The 23,338-nt window shown below is 37.8% G+C and overlaps 1 protein-coding gene and 1 pseudogene across 5 annotated transcripts in view; one reads left to right on the top strand and one right to left on the bottom strand.

The window, feature by feature from the left end:
• TPK1 (thiamin pyrophosphokinase 1) overlaps nucleotides 1–23,338 on the bottom strand; it is a 388,541-nt gene that overhangs the window by 219,490 nt on the left and 145,713 nt on the right. For 4 of the 5 annotated variants that reach the window (XM_089532521.1, XM_089532523.1, XM_089532524.1 and 1 more), the window contains one exon: nucleotides 20,277–20,346. The exons of the other annotated variant lie outside the window; for it this stretch is intronic. In XM_089532521.1, coding sequence (XP_089388647.1) covers nucleotides 20,277–20,346 — 70 coding nt within the window. The remainder of the gene's footprint in view (nucleotides 1–20,276; nucleotides 20,347–23,338) is intronic. 5 annotated transcript variants of the gene reach the window in all.
• On the top strand, nucleotides 8,635–8,782 carry LOC149309476 (U1 spliceosomal RNA; annotated as a pseudogene).

Here is a 23,338-nt window from a genome sequence, read left to right as displayed (position 1 = left end):
TTGATTATTAAAGCAACAACTAGTAATACCCATTTATTAAAAGAGTTTTGAATTTTAATAATGCAACTATAAATATTTTCTCCACTTAATGGAAGAAAATGTATAATCTCATAACAGTTACTAAGCACTGCTGAGGGGTCAAACAAGAAGATGAAGAGCCTTATTAGCCTTTCAGGAATTCGTCAATAATGTTTTAAACTCTTGCCATACTTCAAACAAAGTAAACTTGGCCAAAGGGCTGACTCACCAATGGTTAATGTGTGTAATACTGATTTAGTGATTTAACTGATTTAACAACTTTAGTGCTGGAACTGGTCAGTGAAGTGAGTGTTTTAGTATGATCTGTTTGAATTTGACACATGATGGGCTGGGCACAATTTTGGGCAGTAAGTGAACAGGGAGATCAGTGGTAGGGATGACTCCAGTCCTTTGGATGTAATAGGAGTGGGCCTGGAAAGATGACAAATCACCAGTCATTGCTACTCTCTTGGTTGCTATGTTTAAGACTCAGAGGAGACAATGAAAGGACAGAAACAACTGACTCATACTGACTGGAGATTACATATGGCCACATAGCTTTCTCTGTAATGTTTTAACTGATAGCATGTATTAGTTAATTGTTGTTGTTTCCCAGCCAATGTAATGTGATGGTGAAAAAATGACAATGGGGAGAGGCGGGTAAGAAATCATCATCATCATCATCATCATCGTCATCGTCATCATCATCATTCTGCTGCTGCTTGAAATTAACTTCATACCTCAGGACAGGAAATTTTAGTCTTTCAGAGTCTTTTGTTGCATAATTTTCACAGAATTAGACCCACAATTTATATGGTATTGTTACTTGAACAGATGGTGGTCACTATCCTCAAGTGTCATCTCCATGCACAAGATTCTTATTTTATTTGGAGGGGAAGAGGAATAGGAGAAAAACTGCTTCAAAAAGAACTGTCTCAATTAATTATCGATTTTTGCTATTGAAGTCCTTCTGTTCCCCAAATGGGGGGAAAATGATGGGAGAAAACACGATGGGGGAAAATGGCCCATGCTATTGGTTGGTGAACCATGATTCCAGGAAACAGAAATAAACTACTCTAGTAATTATAGGCTGACTGACATGGGGAGGGGGCAAGATGAACAGAAACTTGAATACATCCAAGAAATAAAAGAAGTTTGCATTAAACCTGACCACAAATGCTAACCATAAAATAACTCCAACCATAACCACAATGCTAACCTGGATGTTGACCCTCTTGTGGGATACTTTCTTAACCCAATAGGGTTAAAAATACTCCACTGCTCCTTCAGCAGTGAGAGCCAGTATGGTGTAGCGGTTTGAGTGTTGGACTATGACTCTGGAGAACAAGGTTCAAATCCCCAATCACTGATGTAAACCCACTGGGTGACCTGGGGCAAGTCACACTCTCTCTATTTCAGAGGAAGGCAAAAGCAAATCTCCTCTGAACAAATCTTGCCAAGAAAACCCCATGATAGATTCACCTTAATGTCGCCATATGCTGCAAATGATGTGAAGGCACACACATACTCTTTCAATAGTTTAAAAAAAACAATCCAGGTGCACAAGGTTAAGAAATTCTTGAAACTGTGGACTGTACAAAGTTTGATATTTTAACAGCATTTCTAACATTCGTTATTTCTATAAGGCCATGCGTACTGTCTGCTGTTGGTTTGAATTTGTAAGATCAATATATACATATATGTATGTACATGCACCTTTAAAGAAACACTGCATTCTGGCAAAGCTTTAAAAATAAAGTTTGAAATGAAGTACTATTACAGGCAGTTTACAGATAAAATGAATATATTTTCTTTTTTGTCAGATCATATCTTACAACTTAAGGTTATAATGAGTTATAACTGCATAATGAGTTATAATAAAAGTTGTAGAATAACAAAAGTAGAATATGTAATAACAACTCATTCCTCTAGATACAACCTGCTCTATTTGGAATTTCATAGAACATCAGTTTTCCCTTTGTACATTACAATGCAGAGGAATTGAGCCATCCTTTAAAAACTACAGGGCTATCTCCTTCATCCCTTTTATTCCTGCTTGCTGACTTCATCTCGCATCTACAGAAAACATTAATGAAATTAAATGCAATAAAGAAAAACTGCATGTGGGAATCCTTACAATAGTCACTAGCTGAATGTAAGAGAATAAAACACACACACAAAGAGAAGCAGAGAAGTAGGCAGAGACCATGAAGTGGCTGTGTACTGGGGAGCTTGCAAAGAAAAGTGGCAGGAAGACTGGGAAGGGAGAAATAAATACAGAAGTCTGGGAGCCAGATAGATGTTTATGCAGAGATTTGGGGGGTGGGGGTGGGGTGGGGAGGCAGATACAAATGGGCAAAGGGTAAGACAGAAATGGAGACTGGGTATGGGAACAAACGAAGAGAAACAGAGGAAGGGTCAAAATGAACAAAGCTATTAAAGAGAAAAAAACACAGGCCAGGAGAAGTAGCAACACATTGCCTTTGGCTGTGCCTACTGGGAAGGACAAGAATCCGCTCTCTTCTCTATTCTTCCTGCTGAGCTAACTGAGTGTAAACTACTTTTGAACTCAGTTTCCAGCAACTTAAATAAGGTGAGGAAAAAGGATGAAAGTGGAAGGAGAAGAGAGAAACTGGGACATTTTAAAAGCAACTGAAAATGTGGGATGGCAGAACACTAATTGGGACTGTCCTTATCAAATCATGACAGTTGGGGAGGATGGAATTTTTATGCTTCTGATTCATTGAGTCCAGTTGGATACTTGTAAATATACAAGTATTATTATTGTTATTATTTATTGTATTTATTTGTATCCCTCTCTTTACCCAGAACTGAGAGTCAGAGCAGCTTCACAATATTAAAAAACAATACAATTAAAATCAGAGAAAAAAAGGTACATTTAAAAAAGAATTAAATTATTATAGTGTTAAAACAGATAACTATTAAAACACTAAGATGCATTTTAGAAAGATAAAACTGTATAAAACACTTTAAAATGAAACAACATCACAGGCCGTTCACAACCATTCTGTTTCAAAAGCCTGTCTAAACAGGTAGGTCCTAGCCTGCCGGCAGAAAGCCAACAAGGAGGGAGCAATTCTGGTTTCCTAGAGAAGGGAGGTCCAGATTCTAGGGGCAGCCACCGAGAAGGCCTTCTCTTGCATCCCCACCAACCGTGCTTGTGATGGTGGTGGAGTACAGAGAAGGGCCTCTCCAGAGGATCTCAGGGCCTGGACCGATTCATACAAGGAGATAAGGAGATCTTACTACTGACCATGCTGGCTGCCCAAATCAACTTGAGGACTAATGGTTTCTCAGTCAAAGGAATCTTGTGTTCACTACCCCTTTTGTAAGCGTGAAAAGTCTGAGCATGGTCCAGGGGCCACATCTGTGCATCAAATGGTCTACTGTCATCACCATTTTCATCATACCACTACAAGATTTTGGTGTAGACATTTTTAAGGCCTCAGTCAGCAGGATGGGCCCCAAATGATGCTGAGCTTGCTTACCATATTTTGAAATAAATGAAGCAACAAGCACTATTATCTAAAGGCTTCCCCCACTAAGACCATTAAGTTCAGACTCTACATTTACCTATCTGCTCCACTGATTTTTCCCTTTTGCACCCAAGTAGGTGTGTGAGCAAGTAACACTCAGAGGACGGCCAAAGCAACCTCCCTCTGAACAAATCTTGCTAAATAAACTCTGTGGAAGACACACAATAGCAAAAACAAACAACAAGAGTACACAGGCTAGGAGAGGCTGCGGCAATTTGTTTTTTCCTGAGCCTCTTGGAAAGGACTTGATTCTGTACCTCTTGTCCCCTCTGCCTGGTTAATTACTTTTACACTTTGAACTCAATTTGCAGCAATTGAACTAAGTTGAGGTGGAGGTGGCAGGAGGACTGGGAAATTGGGATATTGTGGCAGCAGCTGAGAAAGTGGGATGACAGAGGATGAATCAGGGCGGTCCCTGCCAAATTGGGAGAATTTGAGCACATGGACTTTCCTGAATTTTGCCATCAAAGATACAATAAAAATTCTCCAACCAAACTATGTATACAAAATTAATATACTATGTGCAAATATGTGCAAGAATTCTGTATACAAATGTACATAATGTAGAAAAGTACTGTGTTAGGACAAACGGCTGGCTACAAAATGTGTAAATGAAAAATTGAATAAACATATTTACATACACATACACACACAACCCATAAATAATAAGTAAGTGATCCCTCACAACCCTAGCTTACTATTACATGTGAGACACAGGTCTGACACAAAATATCCGTAATGCTGTATAATTTGAAGTAAATGCTAATGTTAATTTAGATCCCAGGGAGTGGCGGGAAATATAAATACTCATTATTATTATTATTATTATTATTATTAATTTAAATATTAACTATCAACAGTGCAAAAATAAAAGCTACAATGTAATCATTACATCTTTATGGAACAAATTCCATCAAGCTGTCAATAATTTCAATAAGAATAAAATATGATTTCAGGTACACATGCAGAGCTGATTTACACTACTGATTTGGGAAAAATAAAACCCACATTACATTAATATTTTTTCCCCTAAGCTCATGCCAGATATATTCATAAAACAGTGAAATAAGATATCCCAAAGCATCAGGGACTGTGAAAGAAATATTCTGATGAATCTTAATAAGAGTAGTAAACACAATGCTATAATTTCACGTGAAACCTTTTAAAATGTCAAAATACAAGGCTACCCTCTTCTGTGTGCCTGCACTTAAGATTTGGAACGAGGTGTTCCCAAGTTGAGAGCCATGGCAATTTTGATGAAAGTTCTCTTAAATATGTCAGGAATGCTATTAACGTTCCTTGAACTCCTCTAGAGATATATTATGATTTCATGTATGTATGGCAGAGTGCTGACCACTCAATCCCCATTCTGTCAGGCACAAGTTGAGAAAGAATAAAAATTACTCCTGACACCCAGGGGTAATTTTATAATGGAAAAGGTAATAAAATACTAAATTTGTAGGTGTTTTTAGGTCTGCCGTTTGTTACCTTGTCACATACTGTATTTGTAGCTGGCTCCTTATTCATTACTATTTAATTACCACATAATACCTTTCTTTCAGACTTAATCAGCCTTTCCAAAGGAAACTCTGACCTTGGGATCTTTTTGCACATTTGCAAGGCCAATGGGAATATTAGGAATATTGTTCCATGGGGAAATTTTACCTTGGATTTAATGAAATGTAGCGTTTGTAATGAGAGACATACAACTGCTTAATAAACAGGGTTTAAAACATGTAGCATACAACCTAAATTGATAGCAACAGTTCAGCTCTAACCATATGCACTGAAAAGTAGGTCTCATTCCTTGGAATTACCCCCAAGAAAGTGTCCATAAAACTGAAGCTTCCTTTAAGGAGCCATGTCAAGATAGAGAGAAATGTTCTTTCTTACAGGTCTTTGTCCATGGCAAATATGGATCTACGTGGACCCTTGTTATATGCTGGGGTTTGGTTCCAAGATCCCCTGTGGATAACAAAATCCATGTATGCTCAAGTCCCTGTCCCTTATAAAAAATGGAAAATCAAGGTTTGATATTTGAAATTTATACATTTTTGGAAAATTTTCAAACCGTGCATGCTTGAATTCATGTATAAAAAATCCGTGTATAAGAAGGGCCGACTGTACAAGCAAATATAAATAATATTATTTAGAGTTTGGCTCTTATAGTCAAATGCAATGCACACAGACATTCTAAACACAATTAGTTGATCAATAAAGCTTTCTGTGACCAGTGGGTAAACATACAGTGGGTATATGGCCATCTGATGAGTACCTTTCAGATCTGTTTGCTCAATAATACAGAAGAGGAAAGAATGTGTCCTTGGGGACCAATGCCCAAAAGTAACTGTGGCACAGTATGTGTGTTATTTCGACACAGTAAGTCTGCTGGCAGATTTTGTGCGAAGACCCTCCGTTGCAAACATGAAAATGCTATGTTGCCTTCATAAAAAGTACCTATGTTTGCCTATGCTACTCAATGGGACTGAACAGATCAAACAAGTGTGGGAAGGAAAAAATTACAGCTTAGGCCTCAGACTTTTATGTCCACCAGCAAGGACTGCTTCAGAGTGAGAACATGCATGTCAGGATGAATCAGGCTGTATCCACACTGCAGAAATAATCCAGTTTGTCACCACTTTTACTGCCATGGCTCATTGCAGTGGAATTCTGGGAATTACAGTTTATTGTGGCAAAAGAGCTCTCTGACGGAGAAGACTAAATATTTCACAAAATCTGAATCATGGCAATTAAAAGGGGTGCCAAACTAGATTCTTACTGCAGTGTAGAAGCAGCCTAAATATATGCAGAACATACAAAATGATCAAGATGAAATAAAAATATGATGGAAGCAATACACAGAAGAGCTATATAAAAGAGACCAAAAAAAATAATAATGAATGGCACATGAAATGGAGAACCCATATGAAGATGAACCCCAAATTTTGGGAAGCAAGGTCAAAGCAGCACTCAGAGAAATTGGAAAGAATAAATCACAAGGAACAGATGGTATCCCAACTGAACTGATACAGATCACACAAGCAGAATCAACTCCAGTGCTAACCAAAATATGGAAAACAAAACAGTGGCCATCAGATTGGAAACAATCAATATACATCCCCATCCACAAAAAAGGGAGACACAAAAGACTGCAACAATTATAGGACCATAGCATTAATTTGCACACAAGCAAAATTATGCTCAAATTCTGCAACATAGACTTCAGTCACATATGGAGAAAGAATCGCCAAATGTCCAAGTGGGGTTCAGAAAAGGAAGAGGCACCAGAGCCCACATTGCAAACATATGATGGATAAAGGAGTGAGCTGAAGAATTCCAGAAGAAAATTAGCATGTGCTTTATAGACTGCAGTGTGTTTTGGACCCAAGATGACTAAATTGAGGCTGTCAAACTTTGGCCACAATGAGTTGTGCCTTCTCATTGCCTCATTTGAAAAGACAATGATGCTGGGGAAGGTGAAGGTAAGTAGAAAGAGAGGAAGACTACATGCCAGATTGACAGACTTGATCTCGGAGACCACGGGCTGGCAGGGGATGGGGGATGGTGGTTGGAGACATCTCATTCAACTTGAAAGCAACTAATAACAACAACAAACAGATGCAGCCTCAGTTAATGAGAGTTGCTGAAAGAACCAGAATGGCTCCATATAACTCCATTGCATATAATTATAAGGTAAGTAAGATTTTGAAACTGTCAAAACAAGTGCAAACTATAACTGAAAGCCACTGGTGGGATATATTTTCAGGCTCGAGTTCTTCTGAATCCTGGATACTTCATGTTATGTTACATCCTACAGCCATATTAGTTATTGTTACATTCTTTTTGTGCATCTTTGCTTTGTGCTTAGCCTATTCCCTTGGTATATATTTAAGGGATGTATAACATAGTTACTGGACATTTACAGCAGGTCTGTAGCAAACAATAACAATAACAACTATAATAATGCTTTCAGTAGTTGCAGCTTCTATCACAGGCTGTGCAAGATCAGTTCATGCTGAAGGGATACATAAGAATGTTTTCACCTTAGAATGCCCAAGGACTGTTATTTTGGTAGTTAAGATGGGGTGATTTTCTGCCCCTGTATCTGGGGAAATGTCAGTTCCTTCTAGAACAAGGGGGAAAGGGTGTGCAAAGAATGGGAAAGATAAGATAATCACCCTCATTCTGACAGGGTGCAACTTGGCCAGAAAGACAGACCATTGAGTTGACATTTCATTGATTGTGGGGACCTTCATTGACAACAGCTGTGATTAAGGACTGCTTAGATAAGGTGATGGACATGATATAACATTGCTTTTATTGGTTCTTGGTGGGTTCTTTTTGCATCCTGGAAGGGGCGCCACAGGTGCGCTCGCACGCCATAATGATGCCCCTTCCGTCCAGTGCTGTTTTGGCACTGCGCTGCATGTACGGCATCATGGCATGCGCCGTGTGCACAGGCATGTGCCCTCATTGCAGCTGAACAGTGCAACAAGGGTTTTGACCATGTGAATGCTCAGCCCTAGTGCAGCCCTAGTTCACCTGCAGGCCGGCACAAAGTGCTGGTCTGTACAGGCTCTAAGTTTCCTTTTGACAGACCCCTGAGCCTGAGTTGGTCTGGGAACTGGTGGATCAGGACCTTGTAATCATCACAGCAACTCTTCCATGGGCATTACTCCACAACTGATGGGTTGAGGCAGCTAATTGGATGGAATCTCATGTTAAGTTGTGGGTGACACCATCTTTTTCTTTAAAAAGTGAAAGATAAAGAAAGGGGGAGAAGATGGGAGCAGGGAGAGAAAAAATATATTTTTTCAAGTAAGTAAAGGGTGAGCTTTCTCAGACATGTGGCAGCAGCTTCTGTGAAGAGAACAGTAGATTTTTCAATTCCTTTAACCACACACAGTAGCAATATATGTGTATACACACAGCTGTCCCAAAGGACACTGGATAAATCTAATATATCAAGTACTCTTATTGTTGTTGATGCCTGGAGCTGATGCCTTTTCTGAATAAACTACCATTTCTCATCTTAATCTGCAAAATTTCAGCCCCCGCCTTACCCTGGCAGGGGAGATACCATGATCATGAAGGTAATTTTCCTAGGGTGAGGCTCATCCATTGCACTGGAGGCACTCACCCCTGCGGTTTCCCCAAATGTGGGAAACGTAACTGCATAATTTGTGGTAGTGGCACAAACAAACCTCTAAAACTATTAAATGTGCAAATAAGTGGGTAAAAGTTACATATGAACCACCCATTAAATGACAGAATTTTCAAGAGGCAGCCTAAATATAGACTCTTCTACAACTCACTTCTTTATCCATCTTATTTTAGACATTCTGTTAGCTCCCTCTACCATAATAGGATAATCCTCTGAGTTTAAGTCTCAAAGTCCTTAATACACTCTGCATTCAGATGCCTATTCCCTCTCTCTCTAGTATTAAGGATGAATAAATGTGTGGGATAGATAAGGAAATAAAACCTGTTGTTTATATTATATGTTCTCTGTAGAGATTGGGTGAGATAGGGACAAATATCAGTTCTTGCAACAGGGAAAATGTTTAAGTATGCCTTTGAATGTTCATTTAAAGTCTGTGAGGACTCTAAAAACAAGTTAGACTACTGAGAATCTCATTTTTCAGTCCTTTCTAAGTGTATCAATACATTTGTACACAGGTATAATTGCTGTGGAACCGAAAAAGAAATTACTTGAAACCATTGCTGCTCTGTGAGGATTGTGCAAGACAGCAAGTCTTACTGTGCTTATATGAAATAGAAAACTTACATATAGGTCATATAACGTCATTATAAGTTAAGTCTCCCTTATACAAAAGGTTTAGGACCAAACTATTTCAGATTTTTACATTTTTCAGATTTTGGAATATTTGCGTTAGATAACTTTGTGATGGCACCCAAATCTAAACATGAAATTCATTTATGTTTTGTATACATCTTATACACATAGTCTGAAGGTAATTTTATTCACAAATTTTTAAATAATTTTGTGCATGAAACAAATTTGTGTGCACTGAACCACCATAAAGCATAGGTGTTACTATCGCAGCCACCCATGTGGACCATTTTGGGATATTTCAGAATTCGGAATAAGGGAAACTCAGCCCATATATCATAAAATATTGCATTATGCAGTGGCATAATCAGCCAATTGCATACACTGTCCAAAATCTCAAGACTCACACCAATTGTGAACTAATGGGTAGAGAGAGAAATAAATTTTTTGAATAACCTTTATATTAATTCATTGCATAGCATGGATACTCATGCACCTAATTTGGCTCAGTGCAAAATTCCGATCCTCCTTTATGCCGATGATGCTGTTTTGATTTCACAAACACCCATTGGATTGAAAAGAGCAATTGCTGCAACACTAAACTACTGTAGACAAAATCATTTAGTTCTCAACTTTGATAAATCAAAAATTCTTGTCTTTGCTAAGAGAGCCAGACAATACTCTTGGAAAGTAGAAGGGCACAAATTAGAGCAGGTTATTACATTCAAATATCTTGGAGTGGTTTTTTACTCGAAAGGTATTTGGAACACCCTCCAGAATTATGCAATACAATTAGCCCTCAGATCAATGAATGCTATTAAGCATTTTTTTCTATACTGGTGGAGGTCAACTAGTACCTGCGGCTTTGAGATCAAAACATTGGCTCAAATCTTGTATGGGGCTCAAATAGCAATCTATATAAAGAATGTACAGGAAACAGTTAAACAAAATTTTTGTGATCAATTTTGGGTGCACCCAATGGTACATCAAATGCCCAGCTAAGGCTCGAGACAGGAATGCCTTCAATCGAAGTGAGGGCCTGGAAGCTGATGATAACCTATTTGTTAAAAATCCAATTTTCTCCAGTGGGCTTAACCCCATTAGTCCTGATAGATAATTTTGTCTCGCCATGGAAAAAAAAGGTAGAACTTAAACTGGCTTCTTATGGATTTTCGCCTTTATTTTTGTTATCACAAAATAATGATCAAGCTAAACACATATTTATTCAAAGAATAAAGGATATGGAATTTCAGAATGAGCTTGGTAGACTCCCACAACATAATAGATTTTTGATAAACAAGGGAGTATGGGAACCTACAAGTTACCTACAACATTTCCCAGATTGAAAATTGCCTTCTTCAAAGCCAGATTTAACATCCTTCCATCTGCACTACTCCAAGGCAGATTTAGCAAAGTTCCCATAGCTGAGCGCACTTGTCCATGTGGAGAAGTAGAAGTAGAAACTATTTCAGATGTTCTCTTACAGTGTAAATTTTATGAGGATATCAGGTCAATATATATTGCACCTTTAGTAGAAAAATGGTTGGAGTATCCAGGTAATTTTTGTATGAAAGACCCCTTTCAGGACTTAAATCCTCATATTACGTATAGAGCTGCTAAATTTTGTGTTGCTGCAATGAAAATAAGACAAATCAAGATAAAAAATATCTCCCTATCTTAAATACATTTGTATTTTATTTTAATATTCTCATTTTAATTTTAAAGTTTTTTTAAAAAAATTTCAGGCGAAATACAAATTTTGTATTTTAATTTATTTTACTTTATAGTACTCTATCGTACTGAATCATTTTGAAATCCACTGTTGTACCTATGTACTGGGCTTTGAAATCTTTTAAAATTTTGAACAAATAATGTAATTATGAATTGTATAAAATCACAGGAAAGTGTATTTTTATATTACTCCATTTTATTTTATTTTATTTTTATTGTGTATCACTTGAAGTTTATTGTTACACTTTGTATTTGCTTTGCATCTTTTTAAATTTTGCTGGTCATTGACCGAATAAACATATTCATTCATTCAAAAATGGTTTCTTGACTGTCAAGAAACCCTGATGTGGATGCCCTTGGATTGATGAGAAGCTTAGCAGTTCGATACTTATTCTGTGCAAAATGTGCAGAACAATATTTTTTGGACATGAAACAGAAAACAATGGATTTTCTGCAAATAAATATTATTTTATGTGCAAAAATTGCTGTTTTCTGAGCAAAACAAATAAAAACACGTGAATTTTGAGCATAATAACTGTCCAAGTACAGTACAGAAATGTCTGCAGAGGAAACAGTATTTTCTGCCTAGAAAATAACATAGCTGACAAAGAAATATTACTTTCTTTGCAGAAAATGCTGTTTTCCATGCAAAATCCCAACATACAAATATTGTACAGAATAAGCTCCACACTGACAATAATCTTCAAAAAGACTAGTGTTCAAAGACTGTCTTCCTATGGAAAGTTGCTTCAATTACCTTTTCTTTCCTTTAAGAACAAAACTAGCCAAAGAATTGCAAGCTTATGCAAAACAATAATTTTCAGATATTGGATCATGCATCACTGTACATATGTGGATCATAGTGGAAAATACTGAGGGTGTATCTGCATAACAGATGAAACAGGGAGGTGGAGGAAGGTCTTATTGGCTGAAAACTGGTTAAAGCAACAAGTAAGAAAGCAATGTTCAATGTTCAATGGTGATATGTGAGCAGTAGAATCTCTCAAGGATCTGTATTGGGAACTTTGTTTTCTAATTTATTCATAAATGACCTGGAACAGGGAGAGAGAGTAGCAGTGTGGCCATTTTTGCTGATAATATATAATTATTTTCACAAACTGAATGATGAAGGCAAATGTGACTAAGGAAGATGACCTGGGAGACAGAAGAACTTTGGAACACTGAGGCCAAGAGGGACATTGACTAAGGGTTACCTCCTCTCCATATTTTTGTTCTTAAGCAAGAAAGAGAATGGAATTAAATGATTTTTTAAAATTCTAAGCAATCAAGAAAGCTTAGCAGATTTTAAATAATGTGATCAAAACTCACTGGGAGTTCCTTTTTGCTACCTACCTTGTACCACCTAATCACTAACCATATCTGTCTACAATGTTCTCAGGAATTAACATCCGTCAGAAATGTTTTTCCTGTAACAAGAGTGATGTTCTATAAACTCTCACATAATACAAATCCTTCAATAACTGGGTTTTTGCAATCAATCCATTTAACATTCATGAATATATTTTTGACAAGCATTCTAAATGTATTCCTTTTCTTGATTTTTTTTTTTTGGGGGGGGGGGGGGAGACTATGTTCTTTTCACCTAATTTCCTCTATAGCCACAGGCTTTCCCCCTCCTTTAAAATTGCCCAACTGTATTCCCAAAAGCTTCTATGTACTGCTGTTCTGGTACACATAACAACAACATTTGCTGATGACAGCCAGCACCTCTCATTGTCTTCTTCAATAACAAGCATCTTAGCTGGTCAACTAGTAAAACAACTTCGTTTTAAAGAATTTCAGTGCAAAGCTTGGATGTATCTGACTACAAACACAGCTTTATTTATAATTAATTCCCCCATGATGGGTCTTACTGCAATATAGTATGGATGTAATATAATGAACAACAGCTTCACTCCTTTTGCAGTGTTACTGTATTTTACTTTTATAGTTGTATGAATCTGACCTAACTAAATGATGAAGGAGAAATATTAAACAGCTCGAGTGCTGGCTCATGTTGCGCTTTATGCTGATAAACTTGTTGAATTTGGGTGCTTTTTAAAAAAAAAATAACTATGGATATCCATGGATTCAACCATTCACTGACTGAAAATATTATATATATATTCCAAAAAGCAAACCTTGATTTTGACATTTTATATAAGGGACACCAGTTTACTATGCCATTGTATGAGAGCTAAGCATCCACGGATTTTGGAATCCACAAGGGGTCCTGGAACCAAATCCCAGTAGATACCAAGGGCCCACTATAACATGTGCTCTCTTTCTGAACAAGAACAAGCCAAGTTTCTTGTTTTCCTAAATATAATCTGACACACACACAGCCTTCTAACATTTTTGGTTGCGGCTGGGTGTGTGGCCAAGAGCATACTTTATGGATATTATATTTGCAATCTGCTATGCCTAGAAGTAAACATAGTGCCAGATCAGACAGGTGAGAAAGGGCAGCCCGAGTCCGTTCTGGCCACAAGTGGGCTGGGACTGCACCAACTACATGGCTTGTTCCCAAAGTGGGCAGTGGCCGCAGGACCCAACCTGCACCACCAGGAGCTGGATTATCCCAGCTCCTTTTCACTCCAAAGGACCTGAGTACAGCTTCAGGCCGCTTTGGAGGCATGCGTTGTTTGAACACTACCCCTCAAAAGCAGCTTCATTTGGTCTGTCTGTTTATAAAACAGCTTTCATAGACAGCTACCTTCAGTTGTTTATCCTTCAGAATTTAACTCAGTGCTATGTGGTCTGCAGTTTTAATTTAAAAAATAAAACAAAAACAGGCCAATCCCAACTGTGAACAGAATGAAGGCTAACTCTTAGCTTTTTAGTTCAGAGCAGCACATCACCAATACTTAGGAATTAAGGATAAATGCAGTCTGATGGATAACTTGTTTCACTGGTTTTTAATATGAAAAATCCTACAGTAAAACTTTAGCAATGAACTTGCCATTTTAACTTTCAGCTCTGCCAAATCGGAATTTTATTCTCAGTCTGCTTATGTCTGATATTCTTACACAGCCATCACTTTTATTGTCCGACTAATTTTAACAAATGTTATCTGTTATCAGAAGCTAACCTTTGTTGGATTTTACAGTTTTTAAGCACCATGATTTGGGAGACATTGTTATTTTTAGATGAACAGAACTTAGTGAAAGGTCTTGTTTTTGTTTATTTGTTTTGCAGTAAAGTTATTCAAAGTTGTTCCCCTAAAATCCTAAATTTCCCAGAAGAAGAAATAAATTACCTCTATATGTTTTCAAAAACCCTTGCAATGAGAGGCCACATCTTCCAAAGTGGTGAATAAGCTCCCATGTTAAAAAGACTCCTCATCATGATAGACAGAAAAATGATATTATGGCTGTCATTGGCTGATGCTTTGCCCCCATTGATGGTGACACCCTTCTGGTGTCAATGGGAGAGGGCTCTGATATACCTGGGTTCCCAGCTTCCCCCTTTGTCCCTGTTGATGGAGGCACCCCTCTGGTGTCAATGGTGAAGATAGATATATATATTCTGGTGAAGGTTTATATATATTTTTAAAAACCCTAAAACTGAGTATACCTCCAGTTGTTAGTCTTGTCCAGGTTAGACCTGCTGAATCAATTGCTGAGTAATCAACACTTTTGGAAGTCTCAATGGATCTATAATAGTTTGAATTAGTAATTAATCTCTGATACCCCAGTCTCTCAGAGAAGACTATATAGTATTCGGCAGCTGGTAAACTATGTGGGTTTATAGATATGTGGATTTTTATAGTTTTCATAAAATGTGAGACTACCACAACCTTCAATTTTTTAAAAAAAGGTAAAGAAAAAAATAAACTGAAATTAAGAAAAAAACTGATTAATTTGTCAAATATTCTTCAAGCAGCAAAGCCTTTAATAAAACTCTACTAAGAAATGACAGAAAACACGTTACATAAGAAATAAATATTTTCCCCCAGCAGGTTTGGTTTCCTTAAAGGCAGTAACAAAATATTGCTTGATTTAGTGTACAAAAAAGTGAATTTTGATGATATAATTTAATTCCAATATAAGAATGCTTAAAGGGCTAAGTTGATGAAGAGTAGTATGTCTATTCACTTGTGATATAACTACCTTGTTTTCCTGAATTATATATCCACACACTTATGGAAACTCATTTAACAGAGCTATATATATTCCTTTGGAATTACATTCATATACTGTGCATTAATGAGTTTTTGAATAAAATGAGTTATCTAAAACATTAATATCTAGTTGAATATATTTGCAGAATGCATTATGTTTGCTAAACAATACTGTTGACCACCAAAGCAAAATCCAAATGAATCATCTAAATGCTACACCTTCAAAATGGCTTGAAACTGTTTTCTTTGCCCATCTGTTTGGTGGTTTGTAGTAAACTCATACCACAAATGCTCTCCATTTGTCTGGTTTGATGACTTGCATGGGTTTATACACAAGTGAATTTGTCGTTTACATTTAATGCTACTCCATGTCTTCCTTTTCATCTATTTTTTATTAACAGATTATATCTCTCAATTGTTATATTCCAATTATTCCAATATATTCTAGTGAGGTTTTGTGGCAAGAAGAGAAACATTGCAGCAGACAATGACAGATACTTTTTCCTACATCTCTATAGTTATTTTTTTCGAAACCTTTCAGAGTGTAAGAACTCTTACTTCAGAGACTGAGCTCCAGAGATTGAGGCAGAAGTTATACAGAGCCAGCAGGGATGTAAACCAAGGGTGTGTGTGTGTGTCCGTGGAGTCCGGACCCCCCTTCTGTTAGATACAATGAATGGTGCATGCCACTGCACCCAAATCCCATTAGAATGGTGGCACTAAGTCTGGACCCCCCCTTCCCAAAATCCTGGCTACATCCTTGGAGCCAGTAACTACTAGCCCTGCCCCCCAAACATGTCAATGATTCAGAAACCCCACCCTCTTAGACCATGTGCTCAAAGAGACCAACAAAAAAGCCCCCAAAGAAGCCTTTTAAAAAGTCAAAGAGCCAAGAATGATCCCTAAAATACGGCTCATCTACTCTGGCTTTGAACTGTACTCTGAAAATTTCAAAGAGAATGGCTTCTAAAGAAGAAAAAGTGAACTGCAGTTGTTTTTGTTTTAAAGCTACCTCAGTTATTTTAGAGGTGGAATATTATGCAGACTTCCTAAACTGTTAAATGTGGAAGGGAGAAGGATTTCCCCCAGTCACAGTAGTCTTTTGCACAAATCATTCATGTAATTGCTACACTGAGAGCTATTATGCAAAACAGAGTACTAAGATGATAAGAATTTACCTGTATTCCTCTATGTGGATTTAAATAACACTTTAAAGGGTTAGCATGGAATAACAAAACCATTTAGCAGTTAAGAGCCAGGCTTAGAAACAGCAATTGGCAACTTTCCCTCTGATCATCTACTATATTCCTTCCCTGTGCTTTATGCCTGTCAGTTAATGTCTCATCCTATAAAGATTGAAGGAGAAAAGAGAGGGACTGTAACAAGTTATTAAAAGAAGAAGCATTCATCTCTGGAGAGAAGAGGATCTTGTTAACTTCACAAGTGATCATGGAAAAGAACATTATACAAGTACTATCCCAATCTGGAAGAAGAAACATTTCCTTCAAAGATAACTATTTAAATATTTGGGCTTTGGTGTTACGTGTTTTTTACAATGTTACACGTTACAATGGCCAAAATTAGGGCTCAATAAGCTGGCGTCCAGACGCGCCCAGCCTTACTAATGTCACAGGTGCGCACGCCTATCCACATGGTGGGCACTGCCTCTCGGCAGAAACCTAAAGCTGCTCCTTTTTTGAGTGTGCATCTGTGCAGCAGCATACGGATGCTCTGCACAGCAAAGAGGAGCAGCATTTTGCCACCCAAGTGTACCAGCCCAATATCTCAACATTTCTAGCTGGTTGAATCTTTTTAGGGATATTATCTGTAGAATGTCTATGAGGCCAGGGAATTTGTTATTCTTTTTAACTTGGAGTGAATCTGACAGAACACGGGCTAGAGCTCACTGAAAAGTCTATGACGTCGCACTGGTGGCAGCAAAGAAACTATACTTCTCTGCCACCACTGTGTCCACACAGAGTCATTCAGCGGAGCTGTTTCAGGTTGTCAGGGTTTTTTTTCATTCTAGCCCCCAAGAAGGAAACAAAGAGCACTTGACAGCTTGCTGTGTAGAATTCGCAAGACACTGCAAACAAAATCGCTCAGATTCGCTCTGACTTGGATGTTGTAGTTGAGACAGGTCCAGTGGATCTAATCTTAGTGCCTGCTTGTCCCATATTATTAGATATTTCAATTTGTGCAGTCTGAGGATGTGGACAGTATCCTTGGAGAAAGAAGAGTCCTGGCTTCTGAAATCAGCTAAAGAGGGACTGGCCGAGTGGATAAAGCGAGTGCTGCATGCTTCACTTCCATACTGCCTAAAGGAGGCTGTGGTGAGGCCATTACTGGAAAAGATCTCCCTGGATCCCACCATCCTGGACAACTATCAGCCTCTAACATTCCATTCTTGGGCAAGGTTCTGGAGTGAGTGGTGGCCTCCCAGCTCCAGGGATTTCTGGATGAAACAGATTATCCAGATCCATTTCAATCTGGCTTCAGACCTGGCTATGGCACAGAGACAGCTTTGGTCAGCTTGGTGGATGACCTTGGTCAGTTTGGTGAATAAAGGAGTGCATTTGCACAATTAAAACTAGTGTACCAGCTGCGCCCATTCCTTGAGATGTCAGACCTGGCTATAGTGACACATGCCTTGATTACATCCTATTTGGACTAATGCAATGCACATTATGTGGGGCTGACTTCGGAAACTGTTTGGAAACTTCAGCAGGTTCAAAATGCCACAGCCAGAATGATGACCAGAGCCAGTTGGAGGGAGCATATAACTCCTGTATTGAAATAGCTTCACTGGCCACTGGTCCATTTCCGAGCACAATTCAAAGTGCTGGTCATGACTTATAAAGAATTACATGCTTTAGGTCCAGGCTATTTGAGAGACCGTATCTTCCCATACGAACCAGCTAGAACCCTAAGATCCTCAGGAGAAGGCTTTCTCTCACTCCTGCCACAGGCACGCTTGGTGAGGACATTAAAGAGTCTTCTTGGTGGCTGCCCTCACCCTGGGGAACTCCTTTCCACAGGAGCCTAGGCTGGCCCCTTCCCAGCTGGCTTTTTTTGCCAGCAAGCAAAAATATTTTTATTCAAGGAAGCTTTTTAAAATCATGCAAACTTGGTATTATTTGGGGGTTGGGGGGGTTGGTTTATTATGTTTTTAACTTTTGTACATTTTAAATTTTAATCTTCTAGTGTTTTAATTAGGTTATTTTAATTGTAAAGTTGAAGGCTTTCACGGCCAGCATCCATAGTTTTTTGTGGGTTTTTCGGGCTATGTGGCCATGTTCTAGCAGAGTTTCTTTCTGACGTCTGAAAGGTTTTCTGCTAGTATTATGGTGTCATCGCGTATCTCAGATTGTTGATATTCTTTCCTTCTATTTTCACTCCCCCTTCTTCTATATCCAAGCCTGCTTTTCTTACAATATGTTCTGCATATAAGTCGAACAGATAGAGTAATAAGATGCAGCCTTGTCTGACCCCTTTGCCATTTGGGAACCATTCTGTTTCTCTGTGATCTGTTCAGACAGTAGCCTTTTGTCCTGAGTACAGATTCTTCATCAGGACTTTCGGATGTGTTGGCACTCCCATGTCTATAAGGCTGTTCCATAGCTTTTCATGATCTATGCAAAAACGTCTGTAAAGCACATGCAGATTGTCTTTTGGAATTCCCTGGTGCATTCCGTTAGCCATTGCATGTTTGCAATATGGTCCCTAGTGCCTCTTCCTTTTCTGAAACCCGTTTTGACGTCTGGGATTTTTCTCTTTATGTATGGTTGTAATGTGTGTTGCAGAATTTTGAGCAGAATTTTGCTTGTGTGGGAGATTAGTGCTATGGTCCTACAGTTGCTGCAGTCTTTTGTGTCTCCTTTTTTATGGATGAGAATTATATTCATAGTTTCCAATCTGTTTTCCATACCTGTTGGCATACTTGGCACTATACTTGACTCTGTCAACATGGATTGCAACAGTTCAACTGTAATATCATTTGTTCCTGGCGATTTGTTTTTTGCCATTTCCCTTATTGCAGCTTCCACTTAGCTTTTTAGAATTCAGGGTTCATCTTCATGTGGCTCTTTCTTCCATGTTTCCTTCATTTTGTCATCTATTTTATATAACTCTTCTGTGTATTGCATCCAATGTCTTTTTATTTCTTCTTCATCTTGATTTATTTTTATTTTCATAGAGTGTCCCAGTCCCTGGTTTGAAATTTCTTTTGACTTCCCATATCTTGTGGAATAGGTCTCTTGTTCTTTCCTTTTTGCTGTTGTCTTCTATTACTTTGCATTGATTGTTGTAGGAGTTCTCTTTATCTTTTCAAACTAGCCATTGTACTGTTGCATTCATGGTTCTTAGTTTGTTCCTATCCACCTTTTGTTTTGCTTCTCTTCTTTCCTTTATTGCTCGTAGCATTTTATCTGTCACCCATGGTTTCCCTCCACGTGTTATTGAATTCCAGTTCTCATCAGACCTAGCTCCCCTGACAAGTGGTGCTGGATGGCAGGAGCTTTTTCTTTCCTTCCCGCTGTATCAGGGGAAACTATGCCCACCCTCACCATTTGTTGAGGGGTGGGTGGGTGGATCTGATGACAACTGTAATTCAATAACATTTGGAAGGTTAGAAAATTTTCCTAGATCTGTACTGGATTCTATTAAAACAGGAAAATGCTCTGGTGTACTTTAATGACATGATCTGAATAAAAGAGCTACAAAAATGACATCTCCAAGTAGAGTGATTCGGCAAACCATGTAGTAGCAATTTTCCGTGTTTTGATTTGATCATGTTGTGGATTTCTTTCCCCATTTACTGATTGGTAAGGATGAGAATGAGAAACACTGGTTGTTGACACCAGTACACCAGGTAAGTGTAAATATTATGAGGGAAAGAAGAAAAACCTGTCAAGATGATCCAATTTTTGATAGTATGCATTGCGTATTTCTGATAAAAAAGGAGCTCTCCAAAAGTATGAATTCAAGCTTTTCAAAATTATTTATGAAGATATAAATGATTAAAAATTACTAGAATAGATTATTATGAAAGTACCTTTCCTGATTTCCATCTGTGATACGATACAAGCGATTAGCACCTCCATCAGCACATGCTCTCAATACAGCTGGAAGGAAAGAAAAAGCTGTCAAGTTACCAAGTTACATGTATGCTTATACGAACATGCTTTCTTGTAACAAAGTGCAACTACATTCCAGGTCCTAAAAATATTTATTTATTTTTAAGATTTATATGCTGCCTTTCAAATCCAAGGTGATTTTAAAAACCAAAACATATTACACTATTGTAGTAAAAATTAAGAAAATTAAGAAAAACGGCCTGAGGAAATAAAAATATTTTAAGACTATCACCAAAAGGATGACAGTATTAATATAATAATAATAATAATAATAATAATGTTTATTTATATCTTCCCGCCTCTCCCAATTGGATTGAGGCGGGATCACAGCAGAGTTTAAAAAAATACTATTAAAACGTTACAATATTATTACCACACAAATTAAAACCACAGTTAAAAACATAAAATCAACAATCATGGGGTCAGATGCTCTCGTTCCATACCGAACAGTCTGTAATTCATAGAAGGTCAGGTGGGTATGCACTTTGAAAACTGTCTTAACCTTCTACTTCTCTGGACCTCTCCCAACCACCTGACACTACTTCCCAGGTGATGGAGGAGAGGTTTGAAAATTGGATTGGGGAAGAAAGGAAGTGGAGTTAAATGGAGTGTTTCTTTGATGGGAAGAGAAGGTTTCAAAACTGAATTGTGAAGGGAAAGAAGTGGAGTTAAAAGGGGTGATTCTTTGATGGGAAGAGAAGAGTTTCACATTGGTTTGGTAAGGGAAAGAAGAGAAGCTAAAAGGAGTGCTTCTTTGATGAGAAGATAAGGCTTTCAGTTCAGACTGGGAAGGGAAAGAAGTGGAGCTAAATGGGGTGTTTCTTTGATGGGAAGAGAAGGCTTTCAGATCAGACTGGGAACCTCTTTCATGCATGCACACACCCACAAAACTCCTGCCTTGAAGCACGAAGAGTGGGGCATCACTGTGGTGCTTCTTTCAGGAGCTTTCTAAGCAATATTAGTGTACTAACCCATATATAGGTCGACTCAGGATTTTAGGGTCAATTTTGGGGCATACATTTCTCAACTTATAGTTGAGTATATATGGTATGTGCAATTCAGTTTGAAGTATAAGGTATTTCTGGCTCCTTGTGGACTATGAAGTTTTACATGTTCCCTTTTTCAGAGCTAAACATCTGCATCTTACTTTAATTGTAAATATAATATGGAGTTTTAGGTAATATTCAAATCAGCTACTGAATTAATTGCTTAACTGTCAAACATTTAACTAATGTTTAAACTGGTTTACAGTCCTAATAAAAACCACAAATGAACTACTGCATACATTTGAAGCCACAAATTAAATTAATGTGTTTTTAAAAAATGACCATATATAAAAATTAATCAAGAATTCAATTCATAAAATTTCCAGGGAAATGAATATAGCAGCTTATTTGAAATGTTCCCAGCACATCTTTCCCCTTACACTGTCTACAGTACCATCAGTCAACTACTTGTGCAAAGCTTTCATTTCCACCTCCGATAGATAATGAAAAGTAATAATTGCTTACTTGCTAATTAGCTTACTTGCTGTTCACCGCTATGATCTTTGGAATAGCGGTATATAAATAAAAAAAAATTGTCTCAACTTCAAATGTACTTCAAATACACATCAAATCTCAAATATTTTATACAAAAACAGCTCAGCACTCCAGCACAGCCCTGCCTTTACACAGTAGCTCATTCTTCCTTGATATATTTTCTGAAGTTATCTGGAATACAACTCATTTTCCAAAAGCATTAGGATAATATAGTCAGGTAGCTCATATAAACTACTCATCCAAGGCAACAGCAACCAGCAGTACAGCTTATGATAACTCATATTAATTTTTTTTTGCCTTATATTAAATGAATTCTCAAGTTCTTTACTGCATATTCAGTCATTCTCTACTCTACAAGTTAGCTGGGAAATATTTTACAAAAGATGTTCCAATATTTTGAGATCACGTTAATGCTTCAGATCAGACATTCTTCATTTAAATAGTGGGCAATGGAATCGTGGGCATAAAGGTCATGAATTTATGTTACTTACACTGCAAATAATGGGCTTTCTTTCTTTCTTTTTTTTAAAAAAGCTATATAGGTATGAAGAATCACACATCATTTAGCACTGGCATCTGGGTAATATTTTTAAATATGAAATATGAGATCTTGGAAAACAAAACAACAGAAAACAGTTATTTCATTTAATGTGATTTAGAACAATAAAGATGAGACTGCATTATTGATAACAGCCTCAATGCTAGAGATCTCTGGAGATGTATTCCTTACAACATAGCAGTGATAGCCAATTTTTGTTGGCCAAGATAGAGGCTTCCATAAAAACACCTACTTTGAATGGGTTTCCCTCCCCCCCTATGTGAAATGTTGATGAAGCTAATTTATTTTCACATTTGTAGAATCAAAGATGTGGGCTCAAGAGTTGTTACCTGTTTCTCTATTCCTTCTTTAAATTTCTTTGGGCACTGCAACAATCAAGTACAGCTGTCTTAGTTCTTTTTAGCCTAGCTCTAAACATGGGTATGCTTAACCCACTAGTAAAGTTAGATGGCCAGAGACTGGAAAGTTGAAAAGCTGTAATTTGGAACCCCAATTCAATATCTCCCCTCAATACCTAGGAGGCAGCTTATCGCCCATTAACTCTGCAGACTGTGGTAGCTATCAATTCTTTAGGTACTTTTAGTGCCAGTAGCAAAACACAAGGCACAAGAAATCAATTTACCTAGGTTTATCTACAGACACACAGCCCAGGCAGTTGTGAGTGACTCTGGCAGATCCGAGGGCCATTTTCACCCATTCTGATTCCAACAGGACACACACACACACACACACACACACACACACACACTCCCCACTACTGTGAGCAATTAAAATATGGTAGTGAAGGAACAACACAAAGTTTGTGTATAAGGGGCAAGAACCATTTCTGGTTGCACTTACAGTTTTGCACTAAGACAAGGTATATGGGGAGTGCAAGCCT

Source organism: Sceloporus occidentalis, unplaced genomic scaffold, assembly GCF_023333645.1.
Source record: "Sceloporus occidentalis isolate IW3139 unplaced genomic scaffold, rSceOcc1.0.p SCAF_7, whole genome shotgun sequence".
Taxonomy (NCBI): Eukaryota; Metazoa; Chordata; class Lepidosauria; order Squamata; family Phrynosomatidae; genus Sceloporus; species Sceloporus occidentalis.
Note: the sequence above shows the minus strand (reverse complement) of the source record. Positions and strands in the feature narration are given on the sequence as shown.